This window comes from Vigna unguiculata, chromosome 8 (assembly GCF_004118075.2).
Source record: "Vigna unguiculata cultivar IT97K-499-35 chromosome 8, ASM411807v1, whole genome shotgun sequence".
Classification (NCBI taxonomy): domain Eukaryota; kingdom Viridiplantae; phylum Streptophyta; class Magnoliopsida; order Fabales; family Fabaceae; genus Vigna; species Vigna unguiculata.
This window is the reverse complement of record NC_040286.1, coordinates 33,034,761-33,054,804: the sequence shown is the minus strand read 5'-3', so window position 1 is coordinate 33,054,804 and position 20,044 is coordinate 33,034,761. Positions and strand designations below refer to the sequence as shown.

The 20,044-nt window shown below is 32.2% G+C and overlaps 1 protein-coding gene across 1 annotated transcript; it reads right to left on the bottom strand.

Moving 5' to 3' along the window:
• Window positions 1–12,992: 12,992 nt before the first annotated feature.
• LOC114194582 (syntaxin-31) lies at window positions 12,993–19,189 on the bottom strand. The gene is made up of 5 exons (XM_028084913.1): window positions 18,630–19,189; window positions 16,492–16,640; window positions 15,353–15,391; window positions 13,780–13,977; window positions 12,993–13,599 (listed from the first exon to the last, which is right to left on the bottom strand). Exons 1-5 carry the CDS (start codon window positions 19,092–19,094, stop codon window positions 13,440–13,442), a joined length of 1,011 nt encoding a protein of 336 aa, XP_027940714.1. The 5' UTR covers window positions 19,095–19,189; the 3' UTR covers window positions 12,993–13,439.
• Between the last annotated feature and the right edge of the window lie 855 nt (window positions 19,190–20,044).

Here is a 20,044-nt window from a genome sequence, read left to right as displayed (position 1 = left end):
GTACATATCATAAATGTTTTCACTCATATAATAAATCAATCACTGTCCATTTGAATTGTTTTGTTTCTTCATGTCTCACTTTAAGAACAACTCATATTCTTTCATACTTGCATAAATAGAAACATGGTATAATTCATCAAAAAACAAGAACTAAGAAAATGTGTACATATTTTCTTTTTCATTTGCAATCCAACAACAAAAATATTTAGAAACTTTTATATTTGGATAGACATAAAAAAAGACATCAACCATTATATCTTAAACACCCTTGTCAATTAATTTAAGAAAAAAATTCATTTTAACTTCTAGAAATAATAGTTTTTCTCTTGTAAAAAGTTGAGATTTATTAATTGATATTGGGAATAGTCCAAATGTGAGTAAAAAAGAGTCAAAATTTTACATTGGATAAAAAAGACAAAGTTAAATACTATATAAGAATAAAGGCCTATAACATCATTGTCTTAAGATTTTAGGATTAAAGTGGTGTCAAAGGTCTTATATGTGTAATACTAATGTTATATAACCATATAGAACCATGATCTTTCAATAACAATGACCATAACCCATATATGAAAAAAAAAAAATATATATATATATATATATATATATATATATATATATATATATATATATATAAACCCATCAATTGGGGTATCTTTAACAAAAAAATTAAGAATATCCATCAAGTTTAGGATTTTAAAACTTTGAATGACTATCAAAATCAACATTGAGACCGACTGTAAATAAAAATAAGTTGTATATAACTAAGAGGAGATTGTAATAGTTTAAAAAACTTTTAATTAGATTAATAAAACCTCAAAAATAAAAATCATGTAATACTTGATTGAGAAATATTACTTAACCATGTAAAAACTTACTATATGAAACACTAAATGTGTTCAAGCAATCAATTAAGAATCAAAAGAAAATGGAAAGATATCACCTAATATGATATGATGAATAATTAAAAAAAAAGAATATGAGTATGGGTTTATGCAATGCAAGTATTTTACTCAATACCTTAAAGTTAAAAGCTTCCTCAAAGAGATTTGTGCACAAAAACATGTTTTTCTATTATTGGAAAGTTCTTTAAAACTAGAAAAAATGATATGTAATTCTTTAAGACTTGTTACTTTCAAAATATATAGTTTTTATTATATACTCGTAAAGATGTTGTCTAACCATTTATATTCTTTGAAATGTTTTTTATTAAATATGAAAATCTAATAAAGATATTATAATCAATGGTTTATAGTTATAGTTGATTATATGCTAAAAACATGTGTTTACATCAAGATTTAAATAATTGGGGTTACTCAAGGTAATCCATTATCTCATCTATGATTAACGATTATGACATATTGTGCATCACAAGATATTTAAATGTGTTTTAGCGTGATTGGCTGTTATATTATAAAATAATTTTACAAATATTTTACAAAATAAGTGTAAGTTTTCTCAAATATATATAATTAAAAACATATATTTAAACCAAATTTTAAGGATAAAATTGGAAGATTCGTTATAGACTATAGTTATTTCAAGTAATGATTAAAAAATGGCACCATTTGTTTCTTATATTAAAGGGCAACAAAAAATATTCTTTGTTACTTAAATATGTTACTAAATAAACTTATATACTCTGTCATTTACTTTTTTATAGATAAAATTTAAACATTGGTTAAATGAATAAACAATCCATGGGAGAAGCTACGATGTTTTTTTATGAGAGAACAAACAAAATAGTACATCAGAAGCAGTTAAGTCACCATATAACATTTTACATTTTGTTGTTGTTGTTTTATAACCAATATAATAATCAGTTTATATTGTTTGATATGTTTAGACATGGAACAAAATAAAGTAACATTTACTAAAAATGTACATGACATTGCGTAACTTTGATTCGGAATTGGGAAAAAAAAGTATATAACAAAATATTTTGATAGTCTTAAAATAAATTTCATAATATATTCTTTTGGGTATTTGAGAGAGGATCATTAAAAGAGATACAACATCAATGATGTATGAGTCTGTCTTCATCTTTATATAATACTAAACTTTCTCTTTTTTACTTACTTAATGTGAGACTTGTGGACTAGTTAGGCTTACAGAAAGAGTTTCATTGGGAGATACAACACCAATGAGCTTGAGACCAATCACATAAAACATTGACATGACTCTCAACCCAAAACTTTAAGGCAATGAATTTATGAGTCTTTATTCTTATACAATGCTCTATTTGCTCATTTCTAGCTAATATGAGACATAGACTCACACTTAAATTTTTAACCAGACTTAGATTCATAGATTCATGTTTAGATTCTCAACCATTCTTGCTTGTAATTTATAAATGATGTAGATATTCTATAGACAATTCATTTCTCGAGCTCGTTTTATCTAATTTGTCAAATTTGATGATTTATTATACTTAAGAAATCGGAAATAATTATTTTAAAACTTATAAATATTGTAAGCACCATTTTATGTGGTAGAATGTTGAAGAAAAACGAAAGAACTAAGAAAGTGGTAGAGAAAAAGAAATTGGTGAGTCAAAAAGAAAGAAAGGGCAATGCATTGGATATGTTTAGATATATGAATGAATGAATGAAGTAAATTAAGATTGTGAGTGGTTGGAGGGACCATTATCTCTCTCTCTCTCCTTCACTGTGTTTCTAACTTTTCCATAATATGCTCCTTGTCTCCCTTTTCCTCTTACTCCAATCTCATTATTTTTCATAGCTACCCAAAACTTTTATTTTAAGAAAATTAGCATTATCCTTTCCCATTTTCTGTTCACCCTATCAAATCACACCCCATATCTGAGTGGAGGACAATTTGTGCATCTCTAGGTACTTCCATTGCTAAACACAAAACAGAATCTGAGATCATGACCTAATCCCTCACTTAACTCACCCCTTCACTTGTCCTTTTCCTACACACACCCATTTCTATAATCTTTTCCAACTATTCTAAATCATATATAGCACCTGAAATCAAGGAATATAACCAAGTACAGCTACAAACCTATCAACATTTTCTTTACATATGTTATAGGTATGAAATATATATAATCCTCTTTTAGTAAAGAAGTTAATTGATTAATTTTATAGTTTTTTATAGTTATTTTTGTTCATTTTGCTTTTGTATATTAAGAAGGTCAAAAGAAAAACATTGGTGGTTCAAATTTTGGAAAATGGTCATATTTGTGTTTTGTTGATTCCAGTAGAAGATATTAGATTTAAATATATTGTTGGTTACAATTTTCGTCCTATTTTTTTAAAATTTTCAAAAAGATCTTAATTTTTATAAATTATGATCAACGGGGTCTTTTTTCTAGATGTCATTTAAATTGTTAACGGAAGGTGAATAATGACAATTATGTGTCACTTCGTGATTTTTTTAATTTTTAGTTTTTAAATTTTTTTTTTTAAAATTAGAAGACAAATTCTTCATTATTTTCAAAATTAAAAGGAAAGTTCTTTATTATTTTCAAAATTAGAAGGAAAATTCTTCATTATTTTTAAACCAACTCTAAATCTATCTTTTACGTGTATCAAACATCAAACATAAATTAAATTTAATAATTTATTTCCAATAATAGAATTATGGTTGGTTTAAAAGTAGTGAAAGAAATATTTAATGTAAATTTAAATTTTAATAAAAATTTCAATATAACACTCATATAAAAATTAAATTTGTTTCATTTGGAGAGGGACAAAATTGGGATTGAATTGAATAAAGTTAACAAAAATTGGGACTAAATTGAACAAAGTTAACAAAAATTGGGATTAAATTGAACAAAATTAACAGAAATTGGAACTGAATTGAATATAAGTTATGAGACACTAACATGTGACAATGATCCTGACTTCACATGTGGCAGTGACACTGGCTTGACACATGACATTGTCACGTATCACATTGATGACTTGACATGTAAACAACTTTTTAAAATTTTTTAAAAAATTAAAATAAAATTAAAAGAATCGCAAAGTAACATATGACATTCACTGTTTGCCTTCATTCCATTAACAATTTAAGCCGTGTCTAGAAAAAGGACAAAATTTACCACAATTTACAAAAATTAAGACCTTCCTTCCATTAACAATTTAATCTACGTATAGAAAAGATATCAAATTAACCACAATTTACAAAAATTAAGACCTTTTTGAATATTTAAAAAAATGAGAACCAAAATTAACAAAGTTTACGAAAATTAAAACCAACAATATATTTAAGCCAATATATTGATACTAGATATTTTAAAAGTATTTACCTTTATTTAATGCCTAAAAAATTATATGTACAATAGTTTAAATACTTAATACTTCCTAAATTACACTTGTTTCGATTTCAAATTTAATGAGATAATAATATTAGGATTAATCGCCGATCCAAAATATTATTGATTTTGAAGTTTGAAACTGATATGATTTTGTTCTTAATATTGTGTTCGCATTGAGTGATTTAATATTAAAGAAGATAAGAAGGAGCAAATATATGCTAATTATGGGTATTTGTCTGAGGTGATTTGTGAGTATTGGAGAGCGCATATATACGAGATCATCCCCTCCTCCTATCTCGCCTCACATGAGGAGATTTGAGGGTGATAAACACTATTTTACAATAATATCTCTCCTTCGCATTCTTTTCACATGCATAATTGTTTTTATTTGCCTTCCTACTTTTAGGTGCAACTCTGATGACCATGACTGCATGAGGGTGGTTGTGGCATGCAAGGGAATAAGATTTTGAGAAGAATAGTGGAAGGGAACCGGTTCCAACCTTCCTTATAACCGATTCCAACCTGTGAACATTTTTGTTTTCAAAACATACTCATTTACATCTACAAAGGCATGCAATGTCCCAATTGACAAAATAGTAATTTTATATTTTAATTTTTTTTAATTTATCATATCAATCAAATCATTCACATACTTTCACAAACTTCACCTTTAAATCCATGCATATTCACCTCCAAATCTCTTAAAAAAAACAATACAAACTTTACTTAATTCACGCAAATTCATTCACTCACTTTTCTTCAAATCCACCTTCACAAGTGAAAATGTTTCAAATAATATTGAAGAAAAAATTTATTTAAATTGTTATTAACTTAAACTCTTAAATAATAGGCTTAAATACCGTTTTGGTCGTCATTTTCGTAGTGTTTGTTGCGGATGGTCCTCATTTTGACAAAATGTTTAAAATGGTCCTCATTTTCGCAATTCGTGTTTTATTTGGTCCTTTTTCTGTAACGCCGTTTAAATAATTAACGGAGCATTGTACAGGTAGCACGATTTATATTAGGGTGTGTTACGTGTACTGTAAAGGTGTGATAATTAGATATTTGGGGATAAATAAGTGAGCTAGGATTTTGGTAAGAAATGTTTGGGCAGTTGGTGAGTTTTGACAATGTTGTTCCTCCATTCCCAATTGGTGTTGATGTAATCTTCTTCTTCCTGCAATCTCATTATATAGGTATGTTACGGTGTTGTATCACTTTGTGCACTGTTGGTGGTTCAACAAGAAATGAATTAACCCCGATTTGTAGCTGCGGAGAAATGACAACTTTGAGGATGGCAAGAACTCCAAAGAATATTGGTAGAAAATTTTGGATACAATCTGTTTTTATTTTTGTGTTAATAATAAATTAGTTTTAATTTTTGGTTTATTGATTTACAGAGTGGTGGTTCCAATAATGTGGGCTGCAACTTTTTCAAATGGTGGTGTTGATGAAAAGGATGTCATTATCATGACACAAATGAGACAGATTAATGATTTGGGGAAGTCATTGAAGGTTGCTGAGAAGAGGCTGCAATTAGTAATAGGGTTCACTTGTGTTGTTATTGTATTATTCGTACTATTATTGTGTGTAATCTTTTAAAGTCCAATCTGTTTTGTACTATTGTTAAATGAAGAAATGAATTAGTTTAATTATGTTGATATTAGCCCCAACATGTTCAAAATGACATCTTAATCTGAGCATTGAAGTAAGTGATATTGATCTAAGCTTGGGAAAAATTAAATTGATCTAAGTCTGGAAGAAGTTAAATTCATAACATTAATTCATCCTCATCAAAATGCACTACATCAATGCTTGGCAAAAGTGAAATTGAACGAAGTGTAAGGAAAGTCAAAATGCAGTACATCAATAATGAATTCTACATCAGAAATTCCAAAAAATAACTAAGACGTTTGTAGCTGCTATCATGGCCTCCTCCTAATCTGTAATTTCATCATAAACTGCTGAGATAGTTCTTCTGGTGTTGGTAGTGGTGCTGCTTGACTATCCACTTCATTCCTTGGTGGTTGAGTTGTTTGAGTTTCAGCAGTTGGTGCATTCTTAACAGTTTCAGTAGTTGGTGCATTCCCAGCCGTTTGGGCATCTAGTGCAGTCTCAGCTGGTGTTGCAGTCTGCTCATCCACAGGCTTATCTAGGCAATTGCTCCTGTTATGTCCAATCTGACGACGACATGTGCTACATTTTTTTCTATGACCTCCTTTGTTGATTTATGTGTTATCCTTTCTCAACTCCCACTCTTCCAACCTTCTTTTTTTCTTGGGTCTTCCTGGTAAGATCCTCTTATGTGGTGGATGGATGTCAGCGTAGGGAGTTCTTTCCCATAAGACTTCACCATTGACTAGAAAGATGATGGATTGATATATTTCTTCGTAAATGGATCTCCTGAAGCAGATTGGTATGAAGTCCTCAGTATTGACATTGATGAAATTCATTACTACAATAGCATGGCAGCAAGGGATAGCAGTCAGAAGCCATTTCCTACAGCTGCAATGTTGAGCATCCACATTCACTGTGTACTTATCTCCAACCATGGATATGTGCCTCACTTCAAATACCTCACCTACAGACACAAACTACACAAAATCATGGAAGTAATTTAGAAATCATGCAGAACATCACAACAATCGAAAGACAAACAAACCCCAAACCCACGATCAAACACAACCCAGAAAACCCTAAACCCATTTACCTCGTTGATGATGATTAACCGAAAAATTGAAATGAAGAGCACAACTGCAATCCAATGATGAAATGGCAAGTATTAGCTACTTCATCTACAAATCCGAGCTCAAGAAAGACGAAGATGAAGAAATTTTCCTAATTGCAAAATTTCTCGTAAATTAAAAAATTAACGTTAATTAACCATATGTACAGTACACGTAACACACTCTAATACAAACCGTGCCACCTATACAACGCTACGTTATTATTTAACGGCGTTACAGAAAAGAACCAAATAAAACACGAATTGCGAAAATGAGGACCATTTTAAACATTTGGTAAAAATGAGGACCATTTTAAATATTATGTCAAAATGAGGATCATCCGCAACAAACACTACAAAAATAAGGACCAAAAAGGTATTTAAGCCTAAATAATATAAGACTATTAAAAACACCAAAACAAACCCCACAATCAATATTTAAGGAAAATAAGAGTATACGATTGAAATGACTTTTACATTCTCCCAGAATTAAACTAGCAAGAGTTTCAATTTTCTTAAAAAAACAAGGATTTGACTTTAAAACCTTGTTTTTATCTTGATCAACTTCAAACCCATTAAGTATGCTCTTTTCCAGTAAGAATAATACTAAAAAAGCAAATAATTTAAATAAATTTGATCTAAATAGCAAGTGTAACATTCCTCATGCACGGAATGTTGAAAAGAAAGAGATCCTCTTTTCCTACCATATTCTGTTTTTGCTTTGTTAGAAGATACGAAACTACCGTACCAGGAAAGCGTACGTATACGGTGTAGACGTACGTTGAGGTGATAAATTACGAAGAGTTGTATAACAACGATCCGAAAATGGATGAGTTATGAGTGACAATAATGAAAGTAGGTTAGGTAACAACGCATTAAAAGAAGGTTCAACCTTATCTTTTTTTTTTCGTAAAGTTCTAAGCTAAAGACTAAAGAGATGGACTAATCCACACTATAAGTACACATATGTTTGGTAAACATTGCGTCCATTCAAATCAACACGCAAGTTTACTCTGTTTAATTGTATCTTTTTCTGATTCTTTTTGTCCATTATCTAGGCTTATTACCACCTCTCCATGCAAAGAGACAAGACACCTCTTCATCGTTGCAATCACAACACATAACGTTTCTACGATCAGAATCAATATTACAATTTTTGATACTTTCAGTGTTTGCATAGCCTAGTTAGTCACCCCTAACTAGAGGGTTCAAGCAGGAAAATGATGATTGGAAGGAATTTTTAAGGTACCCACAAAGGAAAAAAAAGAAATATATGTTAATTGAAAAACCAACCAAAAGGAAAATATTGGATTTATTTGGCTTTTTCAGTGAAAAGCCTCTTTTTCAATATCATCCCTTAAAAAAACAATTATACGTGCAAGCTTCCTTTACTTTTTGGGGCTAAACCACAATTTTCTCTCGCTTTCCGTCTTCACCATCGACTTTATTAAGATCAGAAACAAGGATCCTAGGTTTATGGTCTAAGTCCCCACAATTAAGTTTAATTAAGGGCTCAATCATGCATTCTATTGAAAAGAAAATATTTTGTGTAATGAAAACAATCATGGTGAATAGAATATATACGTTTTGAATTCATCTAAATATGCCTCTAGTTCCTTTTATGGTTAGACTTGAAAACTTGTAGTGGGATAATAATGAATGTAGGACCAAGAATTATAAATGCAAAGCATGGAACTTTGTATTTCAATTCCAAATCCAAACCCACTTAACATTCTTCTAAGTGCTGAATCCCATTATTAGTGTCCGAGCAAGTGCAATATAAGAAAGCTTGCCCAGCAATATTATTGGTTCTTGTCTTCTGTTGGATGCAGTTCAATTATATATGTAATCTATTAGCTTTCATTTGTTTAATTTAAGTGAGATAAATTTAAATATTTCTATAAAAATTGACTCTGGAATTTTTGTGAATAAGAAAAGGAAAATGGTACTGAGTATGCAGATTTTTTATGTCATTTTTCAATCTTTTTGTTCTTAGAAGGGAGAGGGTGGAAATCTCTGTCATAATAATGTTTAATGTGGTATTGACTGCATCATTTTTGTTGCAGCAGCATGGCTGTCGTGTAATCACTGCTTTACTGATTTGAATTCGGTGGGTCCTACGATGTGGGATCCCAAATATTATGGGGTTTGGGCCCATTCATCATTGCCATAATTGGTTTGATTATTAGGAGCTGTTTAATGCATTAAAATATGACAGAGAGAGAGAGAGAGAAATATCTTCTTGATATGCAGAAGAGTTGACAGAGGAGAATTACCCATCCAAAATAGTAAGAACAATTTTATATCTATTTGATATAACAAAGGGAAAGCGGAAATGTTGAAAGTGAAATGTATATTATTTACACAAATACACTGTACTCTACAAATTCTACTTATGGCACAAAACAGTGCTCAAATGAATTTGCTAAAATAGTGTATGTATGTGTAAAGAATAAAGATCAAAAACCTTTACAGTTCTCACTTTTACCTGTTGTCCTATTCAATTAAACGAAAGTATCAGTTGCAACACTTTTTGGGTGTGCATATCTACATAGTTATATTTATGTGGCTGAACTTGAGAATGGAATAGAATTTTCTAGGTAGGGTTAGGGAACTCAATTTCCAACCATACGTTTAACTGTGCAGATCTGTGAATCAAAATTGCAGAATTGGCATCACATAGATAATCTTATAGATATATATATATATATATATATATATATATATATATATATATATATATAGGAAGTTCGGGTTAATTTTTTTTGCTATTAAACTAGATTGTCGCCATCTCAAAGATGGATGAATTGTTTAAGGAACTATTATTCCGACAGCAGATTTTGCTGCCAGTGTCATGGGGAATCTTAGCATTACCTGCATTAAAACTCAAGCAGCGATGGAGATAACCTAATACACTATTGGAAGGAGAATAAGAATAATGTCACTGTTTAAATGTTTGAAATCTTGGTCTTTCTTTTATATAGTTTTTTGTTTTCCTTTCATAAAATAGTAGTACCAAACCAAACTATAATACTCTTTAGCAGTACAAATTATGAGAGTCCTACTACTAGGTTGCCTAGTAATTATCTGGTTTTAATACATTAACATTGTGATTCAATACATAAACAAATATTCCACATGCACCTCAGGAATGTGAGCAGTTTAATGTACACAAAAATGTGGATCATGTAGTTCGGGTTGGATCATGAGGGAAGTTGATGAAATTGATTCAGGTACAGTTTCACGTCTCTTAAGAAAATGATTGTCATAATGATTCATGATAGTACTAGAGTAGAGGGAGTGACTTTTTACTTACGTGATTAGGTCTAAACCATTAAACAAAAGCTAGTGTTTCTAATTGCTATACAGGGCAACATCATGAAGCCATTTTTTTTTCTTGGTGCAGCATTATTATTATTGTTGTATGGTAGCACCAAAATCAAGGAACGGTTACGTCAAATTTGACATGCATGTGAAACACAAAGTAGGCAAATTCCATCAAATAATAAAGAGTCATAACACAGCAAGTTCAGGGTCAATTCCCACTTGAAATCCCACCACAATCAGTTGTTTCACACTTTTACTCCATGCATGCTTCCCCTGCACTGCAATTGCTGTGAATTATGGCAACTTTTTTTCTACTTTGGCCACAATAATTTGTGAGGGGTTGGCCTTTTATCTTCCTAACCCATATTCTCATGTGTCTTCTACTCTGCTTTATAGTGGGGATCTAACAGGCATCACTTTCAAGCACTGCCCAAGGCTATGTCTCTCTAGGTTTTCAAGGAAGATTCCGCTGAATTAGACTCCTAGGCCTAATTGATGGACACCCATCACCAGATATTAATCTTATCATTGGAACAAAGGCATGAATTTTTAGCCACTGCTTGTTGCCATCATGCCACTCAACTCAGGCCAGAATTGATTGAGGGGACAATAAAGAGTTGTGAAAAATCAAATCATTCTAAAAAGTTCACATTTATCTTCGCTTAAAAGATGTGAGTGGAAATTTAAGTACCGGTGGTAAATCAAAATTATAATAATCTCTCTGATATGAAGCTAGTTGTTTGTTATTATTGACAGATAGAATAACTCAAAACACAAACAACGTTCAAATAGCCAAAGTAAAAGTGGTTTCTAGGGTTCTTTATTTAACACAGACTAAGAGCAAGTTTAGAAGGATTGAAGCGGGCTTAACTCAATGTTTTTCATGATCTCAAAGAAGACCAATCAAATAGTATTGCCTAAAATCTCTCCCCTTGAACTATTGTCAGTACCTTTATTGTTGTAAGTGAATGACCAAGGAGGGCCTAACTGCACCTTTTCTTTTTCACCCGAAAATTAGATCATACAGTGCACTTTTTTTTCACCTGGAAATTGGACCATACACTAAAGCACACACCTGTTGACTATTCAGGGATCACATCATCTATTATAGGTAGTTAAGCACAGCATGTAGCGTCCTTGTCCTCAAGTAAATTAGTAAATAATGTGCTGCGCATAAAGTTAGAAGCAGAGGTGTACCAAAAGTTAGAAGCATAAGGGACGAGAAAAGAAACAGAGAAAGCGATGAAGAATATGAAGTTTTCTTGATGGGTATAATCAACATCAGTCCTTGCTCCAAGGCAAACATTTTACTTGTACTTTTGGATCAATACTTCTATCATATGCGCCTTTATAATTTTTTCACTGACAAGTCTATAATAAAACTAAAGATTTGATTGAATAAAATAATATATCAACGATTTAATAACAGTTCAACAGTGACCCTACATTCCAGTATTATTCCATAACCACTACTTGTATATAGATTCATTTAACACGAAATAATAATACTCATGTAACACGTTACCCGTAATGATAGTTACCATAAATTTTTTCCAATATAATATATCATCAAATATGAAGAATTTTAGTCAACTTTATGAGACTTGAGGGAAAAAGCCATGTGAGTTGATGTGTATTGGAAGTGCTTTATATAAGAAAATGAAAGTTTTGAAACTTGTATACCTTGAACCTGTGCGTGGCCTTTTAAAGTGAAATGCGCCTGATATCGTAACAGATTATGATGGAACGTATCAAAGCAAAACGAAAACTTAAGAGCGGCCATGTACACGTGCTATCACCTTTAAGTCCCCTTGTCTATCTCTGCATGTCATCAAAATGCTTAGGCTAAGCTTGAGATTATTTTCCTATCTTTTTATCTCAACTATTGTGATCAAAGTGGAATTTATAAGGACATGAATTCAGATGCTAGAAAGAGAGGAAGATTCTCATGGTCTGCCAAATCTTTTCAACTTGGGCTAGGTAAGATTGACTTCAAATTTTTGCCTTTTGCATGCTTACTGTTACTCGAGGATGCTTGAGTGCGAATCAGTGACCCACTAAATTTTCTTTGAATATCAACAGTCAGAACTCAGGACCTCAATCTGACTACACTTTCAAATCCTTATTTTCTCTGCCTTTTTATAACGTAATATCTTTGACCAGACTTGACAGGTGGCGGCAAACAACAGAACTAATTAAACCCACTTAAAAATCTGGCATGAAAAAGGAGATTCTTAGCAATAGCTGCAGAATGAGTTAGTGGATTCCCACCCAACATTTACATAACCTGCTTTTTGAGTTTGGCTGCATCCTTATCTACGTAAAGAAAAACATCCTCATGTGAATAAATTAGTGCATTATCTATGAAGAGTAAAGACTGCTATAACAAAAAGCAAGAGAGTAAACATTACACGAACACCACTTTGAAATATTAAATAGTTGAAGAAAGAATCCGTCTTTAACCCACAAGTACCCGAAATGGATTCAAAACAGGCAAACCAAAAAATTTAGCACATACAACAACAAAAACTACATTGCAAACTTCACAAATAATATCAACGTTATCCTGAAACATACTGAAAATCTTTGGTATATGCCAAAGAATAATAAAAAAAAAGGTTTAATAAAACATAATTCTATCTGGCACAAAAATTTAAGAACAAAATCAATTATGATATTACAATATCAAAAGCTTACATTGTCAGGTAACTGAACAAAGACTTCTTGTATGCTACCATAACTCGTCCACTACGGTATCTAGAAACGGGATATTTTCTTTTTCCCTCTTAATTGCATCTTAGAAAATCCCTCACTTAAAAAAAAAATTATTGCGAATCTTACATCAGTTGCCAAACACTCGTATATTTCTTACTCAATCTGCTTAATTTGGGGCGCCCACGAGGAACGGAATTTTAATAACACTATAATAACATCAAAGAATATGGGAAGGAAAAAAGTTTACAGATAACGGAGCTCTATCTACATGCAAATAGAATACATCCGCACACTTTGCTGCTCTTGTAATTTTGTCTCCACAGAAGAACGAAGACAAATCCAAGCCGTGAAGTAAAACTTCCATGATTAGCGCATGTAAGTATATTAGGCCACAAAGAATATGAAGATCAAGAGGAAAAGTATCAGAACGGCAAATATCTTTATTAGAAGCCACCTATTTGATGATATTCGGTTGAGATGCCTCAATAAAGAACTGTGAGCTCCTTCAACATTCGCCAATGACTCATCCATGTTGTCATCAATCCTGCCCGTGCAAGTTTGGCACATTTAATGCTAATTGCTAAAAGAACATGAACATCTACAGCTTTGCATACAATTATATCGTAATTTAATTTTTTAACACGTGCCAAAACCATAAGTGGATGGAAAAAATCAGTGCACTATAGTAACCTAGGTGTCAAATGTTTAAGTTAAAGGAGGAAACCTGATAGCAAGCTCCCCTTGATGGGCAACCATTGTAGCCAAATGCGAGAAAATCCCACTAAGTTCTGTGATGGTAGACTCCACATTGTGCAGAGCAGTTGACCTACTTTGAGTGTAGTTTTCTTGCCGAGGAATAACCCGCTGCACCATAGACATTTCCATTTGCTGAGTTGGAGTGTTGTCCACAGCCAACCTTCGTCTGTATCAGCAATTTAACCAAATGTTGTACCTTAAGTTAGAAAAAAGTACATCCTAGGCATGATTGATATATCTCAATAATCAAAGGGTAACAATTTACAAAAGAATTTCTCTTTTCCTTCCTTTTCGTCAGTCTCTTAAGAATTTTATGTAGAAATCATGAATTTAATAAATATTCTTGATCCTAATAAAATAACAATAAAGTTTTATATTTGATCTTTTTTCATTTATACTTCACAATAAATTAAAAAGAAGATGAAAGGTACGAGTATAATTATCAAAGGAGTAATTATTGTTTTCTTGAAATTGATAGATAAATAAAAACATTTTTTTTTCCAAAATCCGAGAGATAGAAAAAGAAAGGAGGGAGTGAGAAGCTTGGTTAGGTGTTAGGAGAAGAATTGAGATAGTAACAAGCTCCAAATTGAATGGCCACATCAAATGATTGTCTTTTCTGGCGTTTCGGTAAATGCCCATGTAAAGACAATCATAAACGGCAGACATTTAAACATCAAAGATAATCAAAACTTTAAACATGTTATTCTACTTTGTTTAGAAAAGCTACAAGGGAATACTGGCAAGTCAATTAATCATACCAGGTGGCAAGATGTCTGTCAAATAAAACTCAATCAATGTAAGATATAAAAACTTTGCATTAAGAACTAAAAAATAAAACAAAAGGCAACCCTGGCATTTAGATATTCGTTGTATTTAAGTGACTTCAATGGTAAACTTACAACAATCATCAATCAGATGAGTTATGGATTCAAGAGACAGTGTACACAAAATAAACATTTTTAAGTTTATAATTGAATACTGCGAATAAATGAACCACATAAAATAAAATAAACTAATAAAAATAACTTCCAAACAAATTATGATTCTTGTTGAGCTAGAAGTTTCATTCGTTTACTTATACAGCACAGACAAGACCTGTCAAATCCACCAAGAGAGAGAAGGGTGTTAAATCAAGTTTGGACCAGAAAAGAAATACTTGCCATGCCTCTTTGACAGAGCCTCCCCTGTCGTGGGAACCTAAATGGCTACCCCAAACCACGAGCAATATCAGGTTAGCTGTGAAATGGTGTACCAAAGTTGCAAGCTATTCCCTAGTGTATTAGGGCGTGCTTGTAGTGGAAAGATTAGTGAATGCCTTGGACCCAATGCCCATCATCACATAAATACATATTCAAGAATTCAACAATAAACACAATCGGAGACTTATAATCCATGAGAACCATCTGATAGCCACTTGGTTTTACATGAAGTTAGTTTAAGGACATTTTTCTATTTCTCAGTTTACATAAAACTATGCTATATAGAAATGTAAAAGAGGATATTTGATCTTATAGCTTTAAAAGGGAATTTAGACAAACCTTAGTTGATTGCTAACAGGAGCTCCATTTGATGATAATCTGCATCAGATATATCGATATATATTATTTTTCAGCAATTAAACTTTTAGTGGTCTATCATTTTTTTTCATTAAATATATACAAACCCACCCAGTATTAACTATTTACAAATTGGGACGGGTCTCAGAAGTAACTTCTGAAAGATAAATAAATAAACTACACAGTCCAACAACACTATAATTTATAAGTATCATCATTAACCAGAAAATTGTGTTTATCATATCATTGCTCATTTTAGGCTACTCACATATGTAAAATGCCAAAACTTGTAACAATTACATTCCAATGATGCCCTAAAACATTTTAAGTGGAAAATGGAAACAATTATGAAGTTAAGATATTTTAAGAATGTTCCAACAGGTTTGGCTGATATTTACTGAGACAACATACTGAAAGGAAGTTCAGAAAATGGCTAGTGAAGATAATTATCTTCAGTCGTTCAAAGCACAGTTCAGAACTTTGGGTTTATGTAATTAGCATGTTCATACAGGAATATTGAATAGAATACCCTGGCCCTGGCCTTGCATTATTAGGACTCAAATGTTGAGTCTGACTTTCAATTTTCTCAGCAAGTGGAACAGGGATCACCTATTTAAATATGGAATATATTGTTCTGCTTCTCTCGGCTATCACTGTTCTTATTAGTTATCTAGTCAAGAAAAGTATCGAAGCTGTTAGACTTTCTCTTTCTGCTGCAAAATTTCATGATTTAGTTGGCAAATAAATATTGCTATAAAAATTGATAATTCAGCTGAAATATGGAACTATAAACCATCTCAAAATGTATAATATTAAACAATAAATGGTCAGACTAAGAAATCATGACTCATCTCAGCACCTACAAGCATGCAAAATATGACAAGACTGTTCAAGAGTCAGAAACTTCTATATTTTCAAATTTGGATACAGCAGCAGCTAACTCCCAACTTTTACATAAGCATAGTAACCGGTAGCTCCCCATGAGCCAGGCTTTTCAACTTGAACATTGAGCCAATTTCCTTAATTTTATTTTACATTATGGAAGTTGGAAACGATTATTGATGTCTCACATAATGACAAATGTTAAATTTTAACTTGTTAGGGAAAGAAAAATTACTCACACCGATTCTTGTTGCAGATTGTCATATGCATTCACCGAATTTAACCAAGGTGGCGGCTCAGTAGCTGGCTTTGGTTGATGCTGGAAAGGGTTCTCCCTTGATGCATTCTTGGAAAAAATCTGCTTCCTGCTCTCGTGAGCCTTGATATTCTGGAGTATACATGCACATGCACAATATTAATTACAAGGTTAAATAATTTTTATTGTTTTTTCTTAAGTATTAGTTTCATAATGTATGAGGTAAATGATTTAGACTAATAGGTATTAGTCCACTCTACATTTTTTTCATATTTATTTTTAGATAGTCTACTCTTAACATTTTTCTACATTGTCTAATCTTTGTTTTTTATACTCTTTACATTTTTCTGTATCGTCTAACCTTTATATTTTTAGACTGTCTACTCTTTACATTTTTTCAGATTGCCCAACCTTTGTATTCTAAATTGTCTACTCTTTACAAATTTTCAGATTGTCCAACCTTTGTATTCTAAATTGTCTACTCCTTACATTTTTCTACATCATCAAACATTTGCATTCTTAAAAATATTTATTATTTCTTTTTCCAACCTCTAAATTTCTTTTAATATAATATATATTTACTAACCTAAAAATCACACAAACAAACATTGTCCTAGTGTGTAGGCACAGGTTTAAGAATACTAAATTATAAGGGAGAAAAAAATATAGTTAGTCATACCATAATTTAAGAAGCCCGATGCACCACACAATACAGGCAATCAAGTAAGACACAACACAGGCAGTAGATTAAGACACAGCACAACCAGTAGGGTAGACAACACAGTATGGATGTATAGGATTTTGGTTCATGTACTTTTAAATTGATAAATTTAGTCATTTGCAGAATTGTCTAGATTTTCAAACAAGAACCATTAGTCATGTCCAGATAGTTTTGGTTCTATAGAATTGCCTAACATTCACTATCTAACACTACACGCGCCATTATGCTTCATTTCCATCATCGAGAAACAACATAGCTTCCAACTCTGGTTCATCAAGACACAACTTAGCTAATTCAAGTCCAGCATCATCAAGTGGACCATCTGCATCTCCACTAATGTTGCACAACCTTGTCTCTCCTCTACTATTCTAAAATCTTTCCTAGATAAAAGTTGAACATAAGTAGTATACCATAATGCACATAAACCAAAGTCTATGGCCTTAAGGAATCCATTTTGTTTCTCTTCAGACATGAATAAATGAATAGGTCCTCTTACAGCACGAAGAACTAAGCTGCGCACAAGTTTAACACAAATTTTCAAAATGAAGCCAATATCCTGAGTTGTCAGCTATATGGAGTAATCTCTTATTCTCTCTTAAAAAGAATAATAATAACAAATACTCATCGTATCAGTATCAAAATGTATCATACACATATCGATACATGTTGGACACAATTATTTTTGCACTTTTGGAATAGCGAGAGTTCATAGATGATAAGTACTAAAGAAACTGAGAAAATATATCTCTTTGCAGGTTTGTTATGTTGCTCCAGTCTTATAAGAGAACCACATTTCTTGCCGCTATTTCAATAAATGCCATCATACTGTTAGTATGAGCACCCTGGCGTGACTATAAAACAGTAAGGAGATCACAAGCATAGTTGGTTGATAACATCAACTGACCCAGACTCATCTAATCTTTGTCCCCAATGCTCTTAAATAGCTGAAATGCAGAAGATACTTTCTGCCAATACTTTATCGCAAAACTTACTAACTTGAGTGCTGGACTACCCAGGTAGGTAGCAACCGCCGCTGCGGTAAGAATATAAAAGGGTGTTTCATACTGACCATGGATAAAACGAAACTCAGTTGCCAATTTAGCATATACACAATCAGCACCTTCCCCAACCTAGTTCAACCTAACATTTTCCAATCCTACAATGATTAAACTATATTTCATCCTTCTGCTGCTGTAAGTATAATAATCTTTCTATACACTTACAAAGTTACAATATTCGATTAAGAGACTAGCAGTGGCATCATATCATATCATATTCCTCCAAACACAAGAAACTGTTTATTACCAACTCTGTCAGTTCTAAAACTAATTTTTCAATGAGAAAAACGTTGAGTCATGCATTTATCAAAATAAATAAATATCAAGTGTGAATTGACTAGCCTCTGTCCTAGCAGTTAAGACATCTTGAAGATGCTTCGTGGCTCCCATTAGTTTGCTCTTCAAGTCATCACAAACCGCGGTTGAATGCACAATCCTATCCTGCGAGTAACTTCCATCAGCCATGTCCATGTTCTGAATGGCTTGCAAATCGGAGAGAGCCGAATTCAGCGCCGTGATCTCGTTCTTAATCAGCGCAGTCAGCTCCTGAATCTCCACGGCCGGATCGTTGAACATGGACGACCTCCTCGCCAGCTGCGCGAGCCTCGCCACCTTCTGTGAGGTCTCATTGATCCCCAACCCGATGCGTGAGGCCTTTCGGTTGAATTCGGATCTTGAATAGGAATCATGAGAGGTGGAAGGAGCAGTCTCGGGTTGAACCGAAGACGAGGTCCCTCCTCCGATCTTCTTCAGAGTCTCCGACAGTAACCGGAACTCCGATGTGCGGTCACGGTAAGAGGAAGCCATCGGAGACACGTCCGTTCGTTCCAATTCCAAGATCTCATGAAGGATTTCATTTCGGTGGTCATCCCAACTAACTCTAGGCTTTTACTTTCTGCACTTCCACAATTTCTTCCCGCAGTCCACACATTTATAAAATAACATTTTACTCTCTAAAAAACTGATTTTCAAAATATATATTTTGAAACAGACTTTTTAAAATTTTTAAAGTAAACTTTTCGGAACAAAACTTTTAAAATCAAATATTTAGAATAGAATTTTAGGAATTCAATTTCTGAAAAGGTTTTTTAAAATAGAATTTCAAAAATGATTTGTTCGAAATGCGTACAATACCAATTTTTTGAAATATTCTTACATCAAATATACTCTAAGAGGAATTTTCCGAAACATATAAAATTGGATCCGGAAAGAATTTTTTCAAAACCAGCTTTCTTTTACATTTTTTTTTTTCGCTTTTTCCTCTTCATCACTCTACTCTTGTTTTTCTTCTTTCTCTACGAGGATAGGCAGTAGTGTAACGATGGAGGATGTTTGAGTCTTTACCTATTATAGTTGGGGTATATTCAGTAATTCAGTGGTGCAGGAAGAAATAAATATCTAAAATTTGACACTGAAACAATTAAGCAATAGACACCTGTTAAATTACTTTAACTACCATAATTAAAAAAAAAAAAAAAATCAACCGTTATTCTAGTAAGTGTACTATTTATCAATCATAAAATTCTTAAAGTCATACTCGTGAGAAAGATTGTCATTTTTACCACGTATACTTGATTGTATATATTTTTTTTTTTCACCAAAGTCTATAATCTTTCTTTATTATTTTTCTTTTGAACAATTTTGTTTTCTTATGGGAAAAGTGTTTGTAGTCCTTATGTTTCTCGGTAAACTTACTTTTAGTTCCTATACATTCACATTTATGGATTTTGTCCTATATTTTTACAATATGTTGATAA

Excerpts from the sequence above, each read along its gene's own strand:
- LOC114194582 (XM_028084913.1), bottom strand. The coding sequence starts at position 19,094 with ATGGCTTCCTCTTACCGTGACCGCACATCGGAGTTCCGGTTACTGTCG. Across the intron at positions 16,641-18,629 it reads TCTTAACTGCTAGGACAGAG|AATATCAAGGCTCACGAGAG; the intron begins GCTAGTCAATTC and ends TGTATACTCCAG. Across the intron at positions 15,392-16,491 it reads AATCTGCAACAAGAATCGGT|ATTATCATCAAATGGAGCTC; the intron begins GTGAGTAATTTT and ends TATCTGATGCAG.